This window comes from Pleuronectes platessa, chromosome 8, assembly GCF_947347685.1.
Source record: "Pleuronectes platessa chromosome 8, fPlePla1.1, whole genome shotgun sequence".
Classification (NCBI taxonomy): Eukaryota; Metazoa; Chordata; class Actinopteri; order Pleuronectiformes; family Pleuronectidae; genus Pleuronectes; species Pleuronectes platessa.
The window spans coordinates 27,452,343-27,470,327 of record NC_070633.1 but is presented as its reverse complement, the minus strand read 5'-3'; the positions used below and the strand labels follow the sequence as shown (position 1 = coordinate 27,470,327).

Genomic DNA, 17,985 nt, shown 5'->3' with positions numbered 1-17,985 from the left:
ATTTACTTTCATGTCCAGAGAGTTTCATCTTCGATTGTGTTCATTTCATTAATACTCTGTTTTAGTGTCTTTTAGTGTGAATCTATTCCGGAAGATGTTCATTTCACTTTCTCCAGTTAGTGATTAGCATGTTTTCACTCGTCTCTTTTATCAACAACAAGAACAAAGTGTGTTTAGAAATGAAGTAAGATGGAGCTAATAACATAAATAACCATCGGAGCACCTGCGGCTGGATGTTTGTCGTCGGCTGAGAAAACAAAACGTGTAGAAGCACCGAGAGAAAAACACAAATAAGGACATTTGAGACGGAGATTCATATTAAATCCAGAGTAGATGGGGAATAAAGAAATAATGTCACAGCATTTCTCTCCTCTTTTATTTCTCTGGGAAATATTTGACTCTGAGCTGTTTTAAATTCACAGCAGGTGAAGAGAACTGAAGCTGAACTCCCCCATAAGAGAAACACAGCTCAACACAGCACAGCATACAAATGTGTGTGTGTCTGTGTGTGTGTGTGTTCCTCTGCTAAGCTTTCTATTGTGCGTTTGTTTTGCACTCGGCTGCACTGAGGGTGTATGAAGATGAAAGAGGAACCTGTGCGAGGTAAGAAAAAACACACAACTGACGCTCTGGGGAAAAAAAATAAAACTAAACAACGAAGGCGGCTCAGAGAAAACAGGGATTTAAGAATAGTGTTCGATCGCTCGGTCGATCCCGGGGTCGAGACGCTTAAAACCAATAAGCAGGACGAGGAGCAGGAACACGAGTAAACAGCCGGTTTCAGATGAAGTGCCAGTGATGTAGTGACAGCTGCTGAGCACAGAGCCCGACCAGTTAGGAAAACAGGGCTGTGGCCTGTCGAGGCCGAGGCCTGCAGGGAAATCAGTTCAGTCTGTAAGAATCTGACACAACTAGTTTCCACCGAGAGAAGCTCTGCTGACACGGCCTGTGTCCCGGTGCCTTGCTCACGGGCATCAGCCCTGGTAACTGTAGGAGGAGCGAGAGGAAGTAGTCGTCAACTTCTCTTAGTTAGTCTGGGATTCAAACTGGCAACCAGCAAGATGCAAGATTGCCAGTTTGTCGTTTAGAGAATGTAGAATTAAAAACATGCAGATAGATTTCAAACCAGCTGAGTTCTATACAAACAGCTTCCATGGATTGATTATGAAAGAAGATGACACATTGATATTTATGATCTTTCTAGTTTCTAATAAATAAATGACTCGAGGACACCGAGCAGGTTTCTTTTAGTTTTATTAAAGCTACAGTCAATTCACAGCTGACTGACGCTCATCTGTTGTGTGTGTGTGTGTGTGTTAGTGTGTTTGTGTGATTGCGTTAAACATCATAACTTTGGCGATAATTAAAAGACTTCATCTCTTGTTGCCCTTTGGCGTATAAAATAATTTAAAACCTTAACAAAACACACATTTACAAAGAAACAAGTCTGTACAGTAGCTTAAACAAAATAATCATAAACTAAACATGAACACAACTTACAGGAGTCGACTGTGAGCTCAGGCAGACAACTAATACTGACAGAAGGTAAAGTAAAGATGGAGGTAACACACACACACAGAGAGACACACACAGAGAGACACACACTCTTTCTCTTTCCAGTTGTATGGTGAAATACAAAGTCTCACACTCCCTCTGGTGGCGTGGTGAATAAGTAAAAAACAAAGTTTGGCAAGGCACAATCATTGGGTGTGTGTGTGTGCGTGTGTGTCTGTGTGTGTGTCTGTGTGTGTGTGTAAGGATGTCACTTCACATGTAAGTTCAATGTTTCTGCCCCGACCACGAAACATGTCTGAAGTTTTATCCAGTTTCTGATCAAATAACATCTTTACTTAAGAAACCCTGTTAAATCCTCTTTCCGCAATACACCAGCAGACCAGTCACATTAAAACCTGTAACTGGTTTTAATGGTTTAATGTGTTAATAGTTATGTTTTTACACAATCTACATTGTTGGTCAGGCTTTTCAAGAGAAACAGAAAATACTCAGCAGCAGTTTCATAGACTTCGTTTGCCACCAGATGAAATTAAAAACAAATACACTGAAAACCACTGAAGAGAAATTAGATCAATGTTTGATTAGTAACATTTAAAAGCTGAATTTCTTCCTCTCAGCCGAACGTGGCCTTTGAAAAGGTGAGAGCAGGTAAATGTTCTCAGGTTGGAGGGTTTTTCCTTCACATTCTTTCTTCTCACTAACCTTGAGGACATTTGGTATTTAAGTATCATCACTACCCCCCCCCCCCCCCCCCCTTCCCTCCTGCTGCTCTGCTCAGTCCTGACATTCAGGCTGATGGGTGAAGCTAAGCTCCAGCTGAGCAGCTCCTGATCCCAGCCTCCTCCTCCCTCCTCCTCCTCCTCCCTCCTCCTCCACCTCCTCCTTCTGCTGCATCACAGCCACAGCAGCTGATGCAGCACAATTCAGGAAACAGGAGCAGACTCAATATTATACAAAACACGTTCACGTACCAAGAGGGATGTCATATTATTAGAGTTTCTAAAAGACTCATTGCGTTTATTATTAGTTGTTCAAAAGAAGATTCACGAGAGCGTTTTAACTAGAACCAAATACTTGTGTTGCACCAAGATAGTGAGAGAAGTTTCTTCAGAGCTTCATCGAGGTGAGATGAACTCCAGGATCAGGATACAAATGTTCCTCTACATCGATAATTATCTTGATAAATGTCTCATTATTATGTCCTTTAGGTGAAAAGACAGATTTTTGGTATATGAGCAGGTACTCGTCTCTTTTCACGCAGCTCTGTTAACCTCATGTTGCTCCACTGAACGTTCGAAGCACTGAGACATAATGAAGTGGAACATTTTCACTAATCCGACAAAACACGACCAGAAGTCTCCCGGAACGTTTTCACTGCATCATCAGGTGTCTCTGAACACAGAGCTCAGATCTCAGATCAGTTTCATCCTGTCGATGCTCTTTTGTATCCAGGATTTATAATCTTTTGTTCAGGCGAGATGGACGAGTGTAGATCTCAGAGTAACGAGGGAACAGAGACACTTCACCTCCACAAGCTGGAGTGAGAAGAAGAGTGGATTAACATCAGGGTTGTGAGCAGAGAGGGAAAACGAAGGAGGCTGAACAGGAAACCTTCAGACTAACTGTCTCCTCCACACGTCTTTCTTCCATTTCACTGCAGCACTTGTTCTCCTTCCTCGCCTCACATCTCCTCTTCTTCTTCCTCCTCTCTCTCTCTCTCTCTCTCTCTATTTTCAGGCCTGGAGACATTTTACATTTACATCCCATTACACAGTCTGAGATGATGAGGGCGTCGTGTACCTGTCAGTCTCAATAGAGGGATGATCCTTCCTCCAGGTGAGGAGGAGGTGACTTCACGCGCACACAGACACACACACCTGTCAGCCTAGCTTCATGTCAAACAGAAGCACACACACATGCTCAGGGTGTGTAAGCGTTGCAGTTAGTTTGCAAACACACAGACATATGGAGTCTTTTGTCTGTTCAGGGTCTTTGTGTCCAAACGTCTCTTCTCATGTGGAGCTCAGAACCAAAACGTTGCTATTGTCCGGTGCTTTTTAAACATCCTCCAAAATGAGAATCCTGAAGATGCAGGATTAAAATCCGTCTCCGCCAGCAAAGTCTGCAACCTGCCCAGGTGTCCACGAGCAAGACGCCATTCTGTACAACTCCCAGCGCCGGGTTGCTGCTGCTGCTTCCTTCATCTTTCCCCCAGTGTGTCACATTCATCAATCACTATATTAATATTCACACTTTCTGTGGGACAAAAGCTTTTCCTCCCACGTGAACTCTTTCAGATTCTTCTCCAGGTTTTACTGTACAAACCCAAACCCGAGTGCAAAGGTATTAATGTTCTTATGAGATGTTTTTGCACCGTCGGGTCATTTTGAAAGTTTAGCTTCAGCAGCGATGGCACCGCAGAGAGATTGTTTTTAAATGTTCAAGTCTTTGTCCATGGCATCACACCAGTCTTCTGGTGTCTCCACTTCAGTGTCGGCTTTTAAAAAATAAGCTTTTGGTTAAATAGGCTGAATAATCCCTCGGGGAAAATGAAAAAACAATCGTAGCTTCCTTTGCTTTCCTTCGAATTTGGCCTTTTTCAAGAAATCACTGATTATCATGATGCAGATACTTGCTTAGTTTTATGAGCTTAAAGAAGCAGGTGCAGCTGAATATTAAAACCACAGCTGGAAGCCGTCTGCAGGGGGCAGCGGTGAGATCCTCTTCACGCTGATGCTGAACGTGCTGCTGTGATTCCCCAGGTGCAAGTCCTCCCCGTCCTCCTTCCCATCAGTGGAAACCCCCGGGTGGTCCCGTCCCCAGTGGCGTGATGGTGAGGTAGTTGGAGGGCACGTAGCCCCTCTGACCCCCCCGCCCCTCGACCAGGCTCCACTCGGGGTGCCCTTGCTTGTCGTGGGCCTCCAGGACCCGGACGGACTCGCCGGCCCGGAGGGAGACTTCATGGCTTCCTCTGGCCGTGAAGTCGTAGGCTGCCATCACCTGGAGGAGACGAGACACGTGAGAAGGAAGACACAGATCTGAGAGCTGCTCTCAGAGGACAGATCCAGCTGTGATTCAAAGAAACACATTGAAATGTAAACACTCACTTTGTCAGGTTTAACTCTACTCTCTCAAACTTACTCAGTATTTTAAACAGTCGGAGCTGTTTGAGCTTTAGTTTAAACATTTTCACGTTCAGACATATTCAGATTCACGATGACATCACAAGAACCTATACGATCCTATGACATCATTCTGCCCAGTTGCTGTGGCAACAAGGAAATATGAAGCGTCAGAATTCACGACACGGCTCCAAGAAACGAGCACAAACACACACAGACACACTAACACGACCACAAATCATTGTTACGCTCTGTGGAAAGGTTAACCCCACTCGTTATGTCTCGACACATCCCATCTCATCACCGCACACACACACAGACACACACACACACACACAGACACACAGGGCTTCCTAACGAGGCCTGTGTTGGTATGACTGGTTCCCAGCAGCGCTAATAGCTGAGTTTATCCGGCTCCTCCGTGTCATTAACAAAACGCCTCAGCTCCAACTTCCACTCTGCCCTGACCATCTTCACTCATTAGCATCTAATTAGCATCGTGTCACGAAGAGACAGGGAGGAGAGAAAGTACAAAAAGAGATAAGTGACCATCGGCTGCAGATTCACATGGAGCCAAGTTTCTCATAGAAAGGGTGGAGCAGCTAATCAGCACCTTTCAGTTATTATATATATATTCATTAAAACATGCTGAGGTCACAAATCACACAGAAACAAGTAACTGAGAATATGTAGAGAAGCCAGACAACAGTGAACATCTGGGATTCCTGCAAGCAGTGATCACACACCCAGTTTGCCCAGTACGTTCCATTACCTCCAACAGGGGGGGGAACCATTGTCTGCCTGCTCCTCCCCTGAGGGTCGGGGGGGGGGGGGGGGGGTGGGGGGGGGTCAGAGTCAATCCCAGCTGTCATTGGATGAGGGGTAAACCCAGGACAGGTCACCAGTCTGTCACAGGACTGACAGGCCTGAGCTGCAGGTCTTTGGGCTGGAGGAGGTTCAATACTGAGCGGCTGGGAGGTTAACCACTTTACCACTGTGCCGCAATCTTCTCGAGTGTGAATAAAAATGGTACCGTCGCCATTATAAAATATTACTTTTAGTCTATTTTATGGAGTTTGATTTAATTGTCTGATTCTATTCTATTAACTTGCATTTGTAATTGCCTTATGTGTTATTATGAATTCACAGGAGCTTTAATATATATTATTGGAAATATAGTACGTATTTTGTTTGTTTGAAAAATGCTTATTTTTAGTTCTTAAGTCTATCCCAGCTCACACTGCGTGGGAGGTGGGGGTGTCTCTCCAGAGTGAGTCCACTCGTGTCTCTCAAGGTTTAAGACGTAATAGACTCAGAATCACATTCACACTTTGGCTCAAATGCATCTCTCACAAATCATAGGAAAATATTGCAGTCGAGACAAATTTGGCACCTTAACGTCGCGGCTCCACCTTCATGTCTTAAAACGCTGACGCACATAAATCACTTCTGTTTTCTTCAGCCACAACAAAAAAACAGAAATATCCTCAGTGTTTGGAGATTTAATTTTCTTCTTCAAGGGAAAACAGACGCTTCAATGTTGAGGGAGGAACATTAATATGTTAAAAATGTTTGTTTTTTTTGTGATTCACATGCTCCAGTTTGAACATGGTGGGGTGTGTGTGTGTGTGTGTGTGTGTGTGTGTGTGTGTGTGTGTGTGTGTGTGTGCGTGAGTGAGCAGACTCAGGGTCAGGAGGCACCGACATGGGGAGGACAGGCTGTGAAACACCGCCTCTATAAGGTCACTGGAGCAATCATTCACTTTAACAGCCAGTGTGCAGACATGTCTTTAAAACACGCGCACACACACTCACACACACAGACACACACACTCGTAATACCAAAAGCAATTCCACTTCTCATCCACTCACGTGAATCTCCTTCTCTCTCATGTACACATCCACATAAACCATCACAAATTTACAAGCTGTGAAACCTCCCTCTCTCACACACATGAGTGTTGCCAATGTAAATCAATCCCACACACACATATACACACACCTACACACACACACACACCTCCACACACACACCATCCATCTCAGCTTGCAGCAATGCCTCGCATAAATTAGCTCTCAACCCTTCACACACTAACCCACTTACAAGGTTAAACTGCTAATTATGGACCCTTCCATTAATAACACACACACACACACTCCAGGAAACCATCTTACAGATAAGGACACACACATGAATGCACTTGTATATGGTTGGATAGCCAAGGATTGCCCGTCTTTCCTTGCGTGCACACACACACACACGCAACACTCAGACTCACACACACGGTTTCACATCTGACAGATTGATGCTTGGGCTTCAGGACGCTGCAACATTGATCACTCGACTCTTCAATCACACACAGAATATGTAACTTTTGATTATAGAAATCAACTCACACACACTCCACCAGTTTGCAGTCAGATAAGAACATTTAAAGATCATCAAACGGACGTTCACGTCATTTTCAGTAAGATTTTCATGTTCCTGAATTTACGAGTAACACTTCTCTACAGACCAGGAGCACATGAGCTGCTCGATGATCTATAACTAAACCAATGAGGCCTAAAATAATCTGACTGATGTCTTTAACATATCAGTCAACGTTTTTCATATTCTCTATGTCAATAAAATGTATTTTCAAGTATAAAAGGAGCTGGTAGATTTAATAGATCATGTTTCCGTGGCGTTAATATGCAGATTTATGTAGAAACAAGCTTCGACCTCTAATCAGATCATCTTCAATGATGAAGAACCCTGAGAGGTTAATGTGACGTTTCCATCGAGCTGAGTCAGTCAATCAATCAATTAATTAATTAATCACCTGGAAGCTAGGCTTGCTCATGACCGTCAGCGGCCGGCTCTCGGGGGTGTAGGAGTGTCTTCTGATTCCCGTCACGCCATCGGGCAAGGTCAGGTGTGGCGAGGGGGGCGGGTCCTCTGAAGGCTGGTGATAGCGAATTAGCTTCGAGGAAGGAGCGTAGCCTCTTCTGCCTGCGAGGAACAGTCACAGATGATGACATGTGGTGCACGTAGAGTGTGAAAGATGGAACTTTAAAATGCATGCTTATGCATTCTAACATAAAATAATGCTTTTCTACTTTACTTTGCATCAGTTAATGACACCAGAATAAAATGTTTAACCAATATCTTCAACATGATTTGATTAACTTAGATTGAACAACTTCTAAATGTGACCTAACCCTAACCCAATAAATTAAAAGATGAAAAAAAAAAGTTTACTTTTACAGACAATATCACAACTTAACTATTTTTCAAGCTAATTAAACTTCAATCTAAGACTGATCCTAAATTAAAATACTGCTTTGGGTTTTTTCAGTGGTTAAAAGCTTGTAATAGCAATAATCCACCACAAGATGGAAGCCACGAGCTACATTTAAAAAGCACTTGAGTTGTTTTCAGACATGAAAGTGAGTTTCTTCTCTTTCATGACGGCTCATGTTCTCTGCATGTTGTAGCTTCGTACCTCCTGCGTCCACCAGCCACCTGCGTTTGTCTCCGCGTGTGTCCATCTCGCTGATGATGGCCACCAGCTCCCCTTTGGCCAGGTTCAGGTCCAGGTCACGGCTTCCCACAACAACTCCCCCCACCTGGTAGATCTTTCCAGAGCCGTGTTTATCCGTCAGCTGCTTCAGGCGCCGCTGGGAGGACGGGCTCAGAGGCTGGCGAGGCAGAGGAGGAGTACAGAGTGAAATGTTATGAGGAAGATTGTTAATTAGATCTGACAAAGGGAGGAAGGACGAGAGAGGCCTGAGCAGGACAGAGGACGGTCAGTGTAGTAATGGAGGTCATAAAGGTGGCATCGCTAACATGACAGCTGTGTGCAGGTTAAACCAACTTATCAACATCAAACTTAAACGTGTTTATAAGTTAAATTATTTATTAGTGATGGATTTAAATATAAATTTGATATGGAGTTCATTTCTATTAAGAAAATGGATTATCGTGCTAAGAACTACCTATAATGACAGAAACCATATTTAAGAAAGTTGAATTAACCTGTATTTTTATTTTTGTCGTTTGTTCAACATCCCATCTGCCAACATGTTGGATGTGTGGGGTTTGTGACAAATACTGCAAACAGCCACCAAGGGGCAGCAGAGACACTTCACTGTTTGTGATGCGTTGTGTTGTCCATCTTTATGAACAGTTGTGTGTTGATGACCCAACAGAGTTCAGTCTTTTGAGAACTGAAACTTTTAACGTTAAATTCCGTTTTGAAAGAACTAAATCTGTCGTTGTCCTGATCACAGAACATATTTTTGAGAATAAAACCATCTTGCTCTGAGTGACAGGTTATAAATAGACTAAACGTTTCCAGTCACTGAATAGGATCGAACCGTAAAGTGATTAAGAACAGTTGCAGAACGAGAGGAGCAGCATTCTGATTCATGATGTCACGTGCATGACGTGCAGCTGCTTACGTGAATCACAATCTGTGTCACCTGTGAACACAAAGGAAAGCCCGACACGGCAGTAACCTGCTCTCACAGTCGGGTATTTATACATTCTGTCTGGCAGGTTTGAGGAATGTAGCTCTGCTCTGGGACGTCTGACACGTCGCTGAACAGGAATCATAGTTTCACTTTAACGTAGACAAACTGTGGTGACCCATCAGTGTAATTAGTCTCATAAAGATCTGACACATATCTTCTAATTCAAAACAAAAGCACAAAAGGCATTATTTCAACTCCAACCTGGACGAAAGGCGCGTTGAGCGTTTCCTCGACACTTCGACACAGAGTCTCCAGCCTCCTCGCCCCTTCTAACACCGCGGTCTCTGCCCACTCCCAGAATGCACCAGGGCTGAATGAGCTGTGCGGCAGCTGAGGGAAGAGCGAGACGGAACAGAGAGAAGGAAACAAAATTAGCATGAAAATTATAGTATCATCGATTCTTATACTTTCTAGCAGGGGCTCAGTGGATTACATATGTGATCACAGGATTATCTACCTGTTGTGTGAAGCTCTGGAAAAGCTGCTCCATGTCTGAGGCGAGGTCTTTGTGCAGACAGCTGTACGTCCCCAACATGCTCCAGATCATCTGCAGAGCTACAGCGTTAAACTGAGGAAGCTCGTTGAGGAGCAAAGTGTTGATTGTCCTAAGAGAAGAGGAGGAGAGAGAGGAGATTCACATGTGAAGTTTTGAAATTTTAATAAAATTTAACGCCAGGGAAAAAGACTGGACAGAATAATGTTCAACCCTTTCATTAAATGTGCTCTACAAGCTTATTTCCAGAGGGTGCACTTATGTGGACTGTGATGATTCATAGGACGAAGCAGTAAAAATAGTGTTTATGGTTTTACACCATAATTGACGGGACTTTATGGAAGAGTGTGACTTGTACTCTGGTGCTTGCTCATGTTTTTAAATTGTTTTATATTGAACGAGGTGGAGATGTAGAACGTTCTGGGTTCAGCCGACAACTTTATGTTCATACAAATGCTATAATAAATGTGTAAACTACTATCAGACAATTTATCATTATTTTGTAGCTGGTTTTACCTTTTTATAACTTTATTAAAATAATATATCATCTATTCAAATGCAGTAGATCGTTTATTACAACTGAAACGGATCCTGCTTCTATGGCGTATTATTGGCTTTGACAGGCACATGACTCATTGACACTAGAAGTTCAGTCAACAGTAAACTGTTTGTGGGTCATAGCCACAAACAATCATTTCAGACTGATAAACAAATAAGCCCAAGTGCTCATGAAGGCTTTAAATACTAGAAAGTACTTTTCCATTTCTCAGCTCATAAAATGTTCTACTTATCTACTAAGTACTTATACACAGGATGAAGTTTATTTCATTCGACTTGTCCAGCAATTTCCTCTTAAGTTCAGGTTTTTGGTCAAGACTCAAAAACAGACACATGCCTTCACCCTATGGACTGACCCTGTGACCCTCTTTAATTATGTGTCAGGTTTTCCAACCACAGGCTGAAACTCTCTCTCTCACTCTCTCTCTCTCTCTTTGTACCTGTAGGTGTTGGCCACCGCCTGCTCCTCGTAGGTCAGATTTGATTTGGCTTCGATCAGTTCGTAGTCGAGCAGCTTGTCCAGCCTCTTCTTGATCAGGTTCCTCGGGCCCACCAGGAGGTCACGGAGCGCACACAGCGGTTTGTGAATCAACGTCCTCATCCTCTTCTCCTGGAAACAAGGGAGGGAGGGAGGGATGGAGAGACTACGGTCATTTTTAGAAGATGAGAAAAAAACAGATGCTGCCAACACGTATAACACTTAAATCAGGGTCTTTTTTTTTTTTATTGTTCACCAAGGTAGGACATTGCCTTCAACTCACCAGTAAAACATAAAATCTGACAAACAGATGGGAGGACAAACTATCAAAATGAAAAGGTGACTTCAACAGAAATGTGGGACTTAAAGTAACAAAGGTTTAGTGAGCAATGGTTTTATTAACTTGTTTTACCAATGTATTGCTGCTTTAACTTAAATCCTTTGACTTCTGCCTCCACTGATATCTGGATATGATTGACTGTTAGACTCACAAACGTAGGAAGGATCCACTGTCTGAGTGCTGTGGTGATCTCTTTGTAGCAGATCAGCAGCTTCTCTCCGTCCATGTCGAAGTCAAACTCCTCCGTTTTACAGGCCAGGAAACCCTGCACACAGACAAGATGTCAATCAGTGCTCGGCTGTCTGACTTCTCTGAATACATGACCAGTGTTTCCTTAGTTTAGTTTAAGGTTGCCATGTGGAAATTAGACGTTGTTAATTAAGAGCTGCTTTGTGAATACACAAGAAAGAGGATAAGTTGCCGGGTCGGGTAAAAAATAACTTCTCTTCGTAGGAAAACAAGTTTCCACAGGATAATTTTAGAAAAGGTACACAGTAAAGTTGTGTGTTTGACCTCAGGGACTTAAGGAGGGTTTGAATTTACACAGTGTGACTCATGACCACACTGTCCGACATGTTCATGATGTTCCAGTTCTCCATTAGTCATAAGTGACTAGAGAATCATGACATACTGTCTCTGGGAGGATGTTTGAATGGGAAGGAATAAATATGATGTCTTCATTCAATTGTGTTCATTCATCTGTTGTTTGTTGTATTAACAGTAAGAATGCGGCAGTGGAACAATGGTGAGAAATGTATGAACTTGAAGAATTAATTATTTCGGCTCTCAAAGCATCAGGAACATGATTCGACGCAGATTTTCTTGTGCGCAACAAAATCTTGCAAATAGTGAATTTGGTAATTTCAACAATGACAATTAAACCAATTTTAGGAATTACATCACCAAAAGGACGTTAGCCTGGAAGCAGTCACTGTGAAACCCAGGACAAAACATAACACGTCTCTGCGAGTGGATTCTCCTGTCACATGTGGGTCACTTCCAGGAATAGAAACGAACCCTCAAGTGAGATGTGAGCGGAGGCAACTCTTTAATTCAAATAGTGTGATCGTCTGCAGTGTGAATGTAAAAGTTAAAAAAATATAATTAACTGTGAACTGACAGGATCCTACTGGAAATCTGGGTTTTAGTGTCTTTTCCAGGCAAATAATTCCTCACGGATAAGAGAATATTATAGTTTTGTTCTTCCTCAAACATCCTTTAATCTAAACAGTTTTCAGATTAAACATATCAACAGCAGGATGTTAAATAAGATAAAGGAGCTGAGTGTTATTATAACCTTGGACATTTGCAGCTTACTTGTAGATGGTGCAGATACGTCTCCACATTCTCCAGCAGCTGCAGGATCCCGTGGCCCAGGACGTGGAAGAAACCTTCCAGGATGTTAAACTCCTCATCAACCAGCTGCCACACAAAGAATAAGGATTTAACGTGATGTTATTATTAAAAGGTGTAACCTCGTTCTAGCAGAGTCTAGAGCCACCAGTGTAAACAGCAGGTTTCATAACAGACCTTATTGGTTGTTTTCTTCTGCGGATGAATCGCTCCACTGGTCAATTATTAACTGCTGCAGTGAGGGTGTGTACTGGACGGTTATTAAAGGCTCTCAGAGATTCTGTAAATATTACTTATAGTGTTGCTCATCTCTCTCTGACGGTGACATGTCAGGGTCAGTTCCAGAGCAGCCTCCTGGTGTCGCTCAAGAGCATTTTAACCTAAAGTGTGATATTTAAAATAGTGCGACAAACTTCATATCCAACCTTAGGAACTATTCCAGCCTCGTGTTTGATTTGCTGGCTGAGCCTCGCCGTCTTCTTGGCGATGCTGTGGGAGTTGAGACGGTTGATCTTGTCTTTGATGGTTAAGTTTTCGGTCTTCTTGTATTTGTCGGCTAAAAAATACAACAACAAAAACACAGATTGGCAACTTTTACAGCAAAACTGAACAAAAACAACAACATATCCACTTGTATTCATCTGTTTATGTTATAGCAGTGGAACATTTTGGCAGAACCCTGACTTACCAACTTCCCTGAAGCGTTTGTACTCGTTGATACGACAGTTGATGGCGATGGAGGTGTGAGCCGTGTGCTCCAGGACTGCGTACGCAGGGTGAGCCGGGTCGGTGTGTTTCTTGATGGTCTGCAGGAGGAGCGGGTAGCGGGCGATCCGCTGCACCGGCATCACCAGGAAGAAACTCAGAGAAGTAGCATTCACCTCAGGCCTGGAGACATGAGCGTCAACAATCAGACAACTCCAGGACAGGAAGCAACAATTGTTCCACAGCTTTTCCAACAGTTTTTAATTAGCTAAGTTCGGTGTGAAGGAAAGGAAAATGTGTTGAACCTACGCTGAGGCCTTGATGACATTGACAATCTCGTTCCAGACGTCCTCCTTCTGTTTGTAGCTGTTTTCCAACACGGTAACATTGTTGTAGTTGGCCAGGTACTCCCTATAGGCTGCTTCGATGTCTGAAGACAGGCTGAGGAACGAAGCACCTGTCAGAATGGAAAACATGTTTACAATAATATAATAGAAACAGAGGTTTATATTCAATGGAGACATTTCCATGGCTGCACGTGTAGAGTTGTGTCTCTTACAGAGCGTCTCCAGGAACTGAGGATCTCCCGGCTGAACCTGCTTCTGGTCCAACAAGCTGAGGAGTCGACTCGACACGTCCATCACCTCCTCGATGTAGAGGAACATGCTGTCCAGGTTGGCTAGAGGAGGCTAAGGTTTAAAGAAAGACACACAGATGAATGTGTGAATAACAGGAATGCACTGTGCACATCTCAGACAAATAATAGAAAAACTACAGAGAACGAACACTATGAAGGTTGTGCAGCATTATAATAGTTCCAATTATTTAAAATGCAGATTTATCACATGAAGCAAACATCCACGGTATGTGTGTGTGTGTGTGTGTGTGAGTGTGTGTGTCTGCTCCTTTTTGTGCTAATTAATGCTAATGCACAGCTGATGAGATGAATTTTGTTTTGCTCCATTCTATTGTAATGAAAGAATCTGCACATTGCCATAGAAAACAAAGCAGCCACTTTTCTGTCTCACAAAGGCTTCATTCATCTGAATGTGTTCTATCTCTCTGCTCAGCCCTCTTCCTCTCTCGTCCTCTTTTCACTCCCAGTCTTCATTCTTTCAGTATATTCCACCACATTGTTATATCTCCATTTTGAAACCCAATGAGTTTCCCTCTTTCCAATTTCATTTCATTGTCATTTGCCTCATCCCGTGTTCCCTCTGTGTGTCAGCCCTGATTCGATTATGTTTTACGAGGCCTCATTTCATTACCACAACAGTAACAAATGATTATTTAACAGTAATAAGTGTTATCTCGGATGTAATGAAAAGCTAGTTATAATAAAGCATCAAGCAGCGTCTGCAAGGGGCTTCGGATGCTGCCAATTCAATTCCACAAGTAGAAGTTAGTTTTTGTTTAAGATGACAAACAAAAGGGTTTATGATCATAACAATCAAAACTAAGACATGATAATAAAACCTACGTTACTTGACTGTTTCAGAATTTTTGTTAAATTAGAGTGAGCATGTTTTGTGTGTTAAACTTCAGTGCTTTTTTCTTTATTTTATATCATGTAACAACATTCATACCAACACTTGATGAATACCTGTAGTGTCTGCAGGTTGCTCCTGATGGTCACCGTGCTGACTTGCAGCAGTCGAAGATAATTCCTCTCAGAATGGACCAGCTCCTCGATGGACATCAGCTGTCTCTGGGCTGCTCTCGCTTTAGCCGCTGCTTCCTCTTCTTCAGATTTCTTCTCGACCTCTTCCGCATCCTGTGCTAACCTCTCCTCCGTAAAGCTATCCTGGGAGGAAAGTCTTGACCTTGTATCTTCAGGTCCCGAGGTCTCAGCTGGAGCTTCAACGGAAACATCTGAGTCCTCAGCCTCTGGGATGAATGTCTCTTCTCCAGATTCAGTTTTCTCTGAGGCTTCATCTGGCTCCTGGTGCATTGAATCCTTCTTGGTGACTTTCTGTAAAGCTCCAAAGGCAGCCAGCGCAGATGAGGCTGGTTTGGGAAGAGTCAACGTGAAGGAAGGCAGTCGCCTCCTGGGCACCTCCATGATGGACGTCACTGTCAAACAGACACTTCGTTTAGACACCATGTTCATGTTTTTTCATTTTATCCAAGTATGTAGAAACAATGACTCATCGTCCAAAACAGGACCAACTTCTTCTTTACAGTTATAAATATCATCTTTGTACTAATAGGAGGAGGAGAAGGAAGAGGAGGAGAAGAGGAAGGAGAAGAATGGCCAGAGTGAGAAGAAGACAAAAGATTTTAAGAAAATGAAATATGAGTTCTTATGAACAAACCCACATTCTTTCCTGAGAATAGAAGCAGAAAGGAAAATCTTTTCACATTGTATTCGCCTGTCAGGTTCAGAGCAGAGACACTAGAACCTTGAATCCTGTATCCACACAGCTGTGTTGTCCAAACAGCACCAGAGACAAACACAGCACATTTCACACGTCTATGCTACATCTGTGTGGCCCTGAAACAAATGTTCACCTAATACATGTTAGATCACTGCTGTAGTGCTGGAGACATCCAGTGTTACATTAGCAACCTTCTCACTACTCAGTGTGAAAGGACCAAGTGGAAGGAGGAAGTGTTATTGTCATTCAAATGACATTTCCGGTGTCTAACCTTTAGCTAAAGTGAAAAGGAAAGTTTAGGACAAGATTATTTAACATCTGGTGCCGACTGAGTCTTCAACAGGAAGAGTCTCCGAATTCCCAGGAACATTCCTGCACTTGATTTAGGTTTAATAACAGAAGTTCCAGAAAGGCAGAGAAAGTTTAAAACAACCAAAAGCGTGTTGTAGATTTCAGCTGAAGTTTCCCATGTTAATTGATCCCTAATAACGGCATCAGCCAGCCCACAGCAGCAGAGCTACAAGTGGCTTTGTTTACTTTGTTTATGGCACGGAAACAAGCAATGAGGGGGGGGGGGGGCATTGTCATGGATCCTCTGAGTTGGAACACCACATGTCCGACCCACCAGGAGGCTGGCAAGCTGCTTACAGAGCGACTAATGCTGCCACCGCTGTGAAAATTAGCCTCTACACGGTTCAGCTGATCAGCCTTGTGTGGATTCTGAGGCCCGACTCTAATGACAGTTTTATTTCTGACTCTGTGATCAAATTATAAACCCGGTGTGCGGAGTTACTCATGACACTTAACACTTCTAACACCAGCAACATGACTCAGAGCTACTTCTTCTTCTTATACATCATAGTCCAGCACTAAAAGTTTGATCCTGAGACTGATCTGAGAACATGCTCCACCGCATAAAACTGTGTTACTCTGTGTGAGAGGAAGTTTAGTTTCAGACACGCTGTGGGTTTCACTCCAACATTTTCACGCAAATAAAACACTTAACTTAAGCAAAAATAACTAATATTCAATACTCAGCCTTAAATGGCCTGAACTTTAATGAGAAAGATATAATTGTAAGGTTCCATTTGTGATCGTGTTCCCTAATTCCCACGAATTAGCTTAAATATAAACTAATATGCAGGTTTGCTGGATGCACCTATCTGAAACTAAAGTTCTCCAATACAACAGCACTGCAGTCATGTTTTCATCATAGTGGATTGTACCTGATAAACAGGGGAGGATATGAATGTGTGTTTATATTTCTGAAACCTTTTAAAAATGTATTTGGGTGAAAAAGAATCTGCACAGATGTCTGATGTGAGTTGGATTTATTGTCCTCGCTTGAAACCATGACTTTATTCCAACATGGATCTGTTGACGTAGAAGATTCTTGGTCTAACGTGCATGTGAACAGAGAGCAGATAACGGTCTAGGTCACAATTAGTCATGTCAAGATGCCCATTATCTTCTGGAGAGTGGAGACACACCAGGGACAGGAAAGCAACTCCCAAGCACACAATATAAAACATCCAGGCTGAAGCATTCCTGCAGAGACCTTCAGACGTCTCAGCTCGGCCATTTGTGGGTAAGGTGCTAAATACATGTCATAGAAATGTCTTATACACTATTTAATATGTCAAAAGTTACCTTTTTGTTATGGTCTGCAGGATTGTGATAGACTGACTTGTACTTGATCCTGGTTCACAGATTTATCTTTCCCCTCCCACATATGGTTTAAGGGTTTAGCAGCATATGGTGACCCAGACTTTTGGGATAACAGAGTTTCAACAACCCAAAATCTGGCATTAAATACCAACTTGACCACGCAGTAGCTTATTTAAATCTAAATAGTGCTGGTCCGACACATTTCCTGACTGGTTGCTTGTGTTTTCACATTTGAACGCTTATTTTTTATTTTTATTAAAAAAGTATATAACTCTACATATAAAGCTTTCTTAAGGTGTTAGTTAGAAAGACCCAGGTGTCAAACTGCCACATCTTATAACCTCTTTATAAACGAGACAGATGAACCTGACGTAGAAAACCTTTCAAATCCACTTTGTCATCGCTCCACGTTTTGACATCTGCTGCCAACAAGCCCCATCAAAACCACAGCAATGCTCCCACCACAGCTATGTGTGTGTGAGAGTGACACTAAAATATATCATTGAGATCAACTTGTACATGAGATCCGGTCTTTATTACCTTGTTCAGATTCCCTGATTCAGCTGCAGTGCAGGTCGATCTCCCCTCTGTCGCTGTGCTCTGTCCCAGGAAAGTGGTGCAGAGGAGACGCTTGCTGCTGCTGCTGCATGGAAAACACAAACACACACAGGGCTGGTGTAACTTTCTCCAGTGACTCACACACAGCGGGCTGCTGCTGGGCCTCATGTGGCAGCAGTGTTTCAATGTATATTCACCAGTGTGTGCATGCGAGGGAGGGAAAGACAGCGCATGAGTATGTGAGGAAAGGGGGGATGGTAGTGGAAAGGAGGGCTGGCGGTTTTGTAGAGGAAAGAGGAGAG

At 42.9% G+C, this 17,985-nt stretch overlaps 1 protein-coding gene across 1 annotated transcript; it reads right to left on the bottom strand.

Annotated features, from left to right (window-relative positions):
* Positions 1-1,237: 1,237 nt before the first annotated feature.
* Positions 1,238-17,977, bottom strand: arhgef37 (Rho guanine nucleotide exchange factor (GEF) 37). The gene is made up of 14 exons (XM_053429490.1): positions 17,666-17,977; positions 14,683-15,152; positions 13,639-13,768; positions 13,389-13,536; positions 13,063-13,262; positions 12,800-12,930; positions 12,339-12,443; positions 11,173-11,286; positions 10,644-10,813; positions 9,610-9,757; positions 9,354-9,482; positions 8,123-8,318; positions 7,460-7,629; positions 1,238-4,515 (listed from the first exon to the last, which is right to left on the bottom strand). Exons 2-14 carry the CDS (start codon positions 15,139-15,141, stop codon positions 4,306-4,308), a joined length of 2,310 nt encoding a protein of 769 aa, XP_053285465.1. The 5' UTR covers positions 15,142-15,152; positions 17,666-17,977; the 3' UTR covers positions 1,238-4,305.
* Between the last annotated feature and the right edge of the window lie 8 nt (positions 17,978-17,985).